Source organism: Nicotiana tomentosiformis, chromosome 9 (genome assembly GCF_000390325.3).
Source record: "Nicotiana tomentosiformis chromosome 9, ASM39032v3, whole genome shotgun sequence".
NCBI lineage: Eukaryota > Viridiplantae > Streptophyta > Magnoliopsida > Solanales > Solanaceae > Nicotiana > Nicotiana tomentosiformis.
This window is the reverse complement of record NC_090820.1, coordinates 12983627-12986809: the sequence shown is the minus strand read 5'-3', so window position 1 is coordinate 12986809 and position 3183 is coordinate 12983627. Positions and strand designations below refer to the sequence as shown.

The 3183-nt window shown below is 35.3% G+C and overlaps 1 protein-coding gene across 1 annotated transcript; it reads left to right on the top strand.

The window, feature by feature from the left end:
- Window positions 1-263: 263 nt before the first annotated feature.
- Window positions 264-644, top strand: LOC138898403 (uncharacterized mitochondrial protein AtMg00820-like). Its single transcript, XM_070184466.1, has one exon. The coding sequence runs from the start codon at window positions 264-266 to the stop codon at window positions 642-644; it is 381 nt and encodes a 126-aa protein (XP_070040567.1).
- Window positions 645-3183: the final 2539 nt, after the last annotated feature.

Below are 3183 nucleotides of genomic sequence, written 5' to 3'. Positions count from 1 at the left end.
ACGTGGTAGACCAATCGGTTCTAAGGATAAAAATCCTCGGAAAAACAAAATGAGCAAATGATCAAATTGATCATAATACGGAGGTAGTGGCTCAAGAAGAGCATAGAGACATAACAAATGATAAGACCTCAAGGGAGGTTCAGGTACCTGAAAATGATCAGAATGGAGAGATCTCAATAAGTTATGTCTCAACAGGAAAAAGATGGAACCGAAATAATATTTTTATTGATAACGTTTTTTCTTATAATGTCGCTGATGAAATAATGCAACAAGATGAGGATCTTGAACCAAAATCTGTCGATGGATGTAGACAGAGAAATGATTGGCCAAAATGGAAAGACACTATCCAGGCAGAATTAGCTTCACTTGCGAAACGTGAAATTTTTGGGTTTGTAGTCCAAACACCTAATGGTGTTAAGCCTGTTGGCTATAAACGGGTATTTGTACGTAAAAGAAGTGAGAAAAATGAGGTACAAAGATATAAGTCATGCCTTGTTTCACAAGGATTTTCACAAAGGCCTAGTATCAATTATGAAGAGACGTATTCTCCTATTATGGATGTTATAGCATTCCGTTATCTCATTAGTTTTTCTGTCCATGAAAAGCGTGACATGCATTACAGCCTACCTTTACGGCTCACTTGATAATGCGATATATATGAAAATTCCCGAGGGATTTAAAATGCTTGACGCACATAATTCAAAGTCCCAGAAAATATTTTCAATCAAATTGCAAAGATCTTTGTATGGTCTAAAGCAATCAGGAAGAATGTGGTATAACCGCTTTAATGAGTATTTATTAAAGGAAGGTTATATAAATGATATCATTTGTCCATGTATTTTTATAAAGAAAATAACATCAGAGTTTGTTGTACTTGCTGTATATCTTGATGACATAAACCTTATTGGAACTCCTACAGAACTCCAAAAGGCAATTGATTATTTAAAGAAAGAATTCGAGATAAAAGATCTCGGAAAAACAAAATTATGTCTTGGTTTACAAATTGAACATTTGGCAAACATGTCTTTTGTACTTCAATCTACCTACATAGAAAATATATTGAAACGGTTTTACATGGATGAAGCATATCTATTAAGTACTCCGATGATTGTTCAATCACTTGATATGAATAAGAACCAGTTTCGCCCTCAAGAAAAGAATGAAGAGATTCTTAGTACTGAAGTACCATATCTTAGTGGAATTGGTGCACTAATGTATCTTGCTAATACTACAAGGTCTGGCATAACTTTTTCGATTTATGTCTTAGCAAGATATAGCTCTGCTCCTACAAGAAGATATTGGAATAAAATCAAACACATATTGCGGTATCTAAAAGGAACTACCGATATGAGATTATTTTATGGCAATGATTGCAGTCCCGATCTTGTTGGTTATGCCGATGCTGGATATTTATCTGACTCACACAAGGCTCGATCTCAAACATGCTATGTGTTTACATGTGGAGTCACTTCCATATCTTGGCGATCGACTAAGCAATCAATCATGGCTACATCGTCTAATCATGCTGAGATAACTGTTATTTTGTAACGACCCGGCCAGTCATTTTGAGAGTTGTAGCCCTGTTTTTCCATTTACTGTTCATTCTATATTTTAAAGCTATATCGTGACTTGCCGGGGTAGTCAGTTCGGGCCCGATGAGATTTTATAATGAATTGAGACACTTCGTGGGCGTTTGAACATAAAAATTATAAAATTCCAAAATATGGGGAAAAACGTTTTCAAGTAAAAATGGTATTTGAAATTTAGAGTTGTGTTTGGACATGAATATAATTTTGGGCTGTTTTTGAAGTTTTGTGAGTGATTTGAGTGAAAAATTTTAAAAATAGATTTTTGGAGTTTTTCAAATTTTTGAAACTTTTCATAATGCATTTTCAAATGAAAATTAAAATTTTATGAACAAACGCTACTTTCGAAAAAAATAAAAGTTTTTGAAAAAAAGAAAAAAATTTCTTATGTCCAAACGGGCTCTTAGTCTCAAGGATGAAAACTTAAGATGACAAAGTTGACCGAAAGTCGACTTATGTGTAAACGACTCTGAAATAGAATTTTGATGATTTCAATAGCTTCGTATGATGATGTAACGACTCGACCGGTTGTTTTGAGCATTTACGCTCCTTTCAACTATTTGAAGTATTGAATAACTTCCTACGAGGTATTATGGCTTGTGTAAATTATCGGTTTTGGCTTTAAGGTATTTCGGAGTTAGCTTGGAAGAATGAAAATTCATGTTGGAAGCTTAAGTTGAAATAGTTGACCGGATATTGACTTATGTGTAAACGACCTCGAATTTGAATTTTTATGATTCCAATAGCTCCGTATGATAATTTTGGACTTAGGAGCGTGTCCAAAAAATTATTTGGAGGTCTGTAGTGAAATTAGGCTTGAAATGCCGAAAGTTGAATTTTTGAAAAGTCTGACCAGGGGGTTGACTTTTTGATATCGTGGTCGGAATCCAATTCTAGAAAATTGGAATCGCTTCGTTATGTCATTTATGACTTGTGTGCAAAATTTGAAGTCATTCCGAATTGATTTGATGTATTTCGGCACAAGATATAGAATTTGGAAGTTCAAAGTTCATTAGGCTTGAATTGAGGTAGGATTCATGGTTTTAGAGTTGTTTGATATGATTCGAGGCTTCGACTAAGTTCGTATGATGTTCTAAGACTTGTTGGTATATTTGGTTGAGGTCCCGAGGGGCTCGGGTGAGTTTCGGGGTGGATTCGGATAATTTCTAGGCCATTCTTAGTTGCTGATTTTTGGCTACAGAGGTATGCATCGCGATCGCGGACAATTGGTCGCGATCGCGAAGAGCAATTTTGTTGTTTGGGCAGTGTGAATCGCAATCGCAGAAGCCTTTTCACTATCGCGTAGAACAAACTTCTGTTGTACTGACCCGACTTTGGAAACTTATATCTCACAATCTATAAGGAATTTGGATATGATCCAAAAAAATATTTGTAGCCCTTTGTATCTAGTTTTCAGAAAAGTAAACCATTTGTCATTTGGAAGTGTGTACAAAAAGTTATGATGGATACACTATAGGCTGTCTGGGAAGAGTTTGGAAATTCTCTGTTGCACTGGCTTGATGTTGGAAGTTTATATCTCCGAATATATAAGAAATTGGGAGATGAGAAACAAATGAAAGTTATAGCCCTTGGTGTC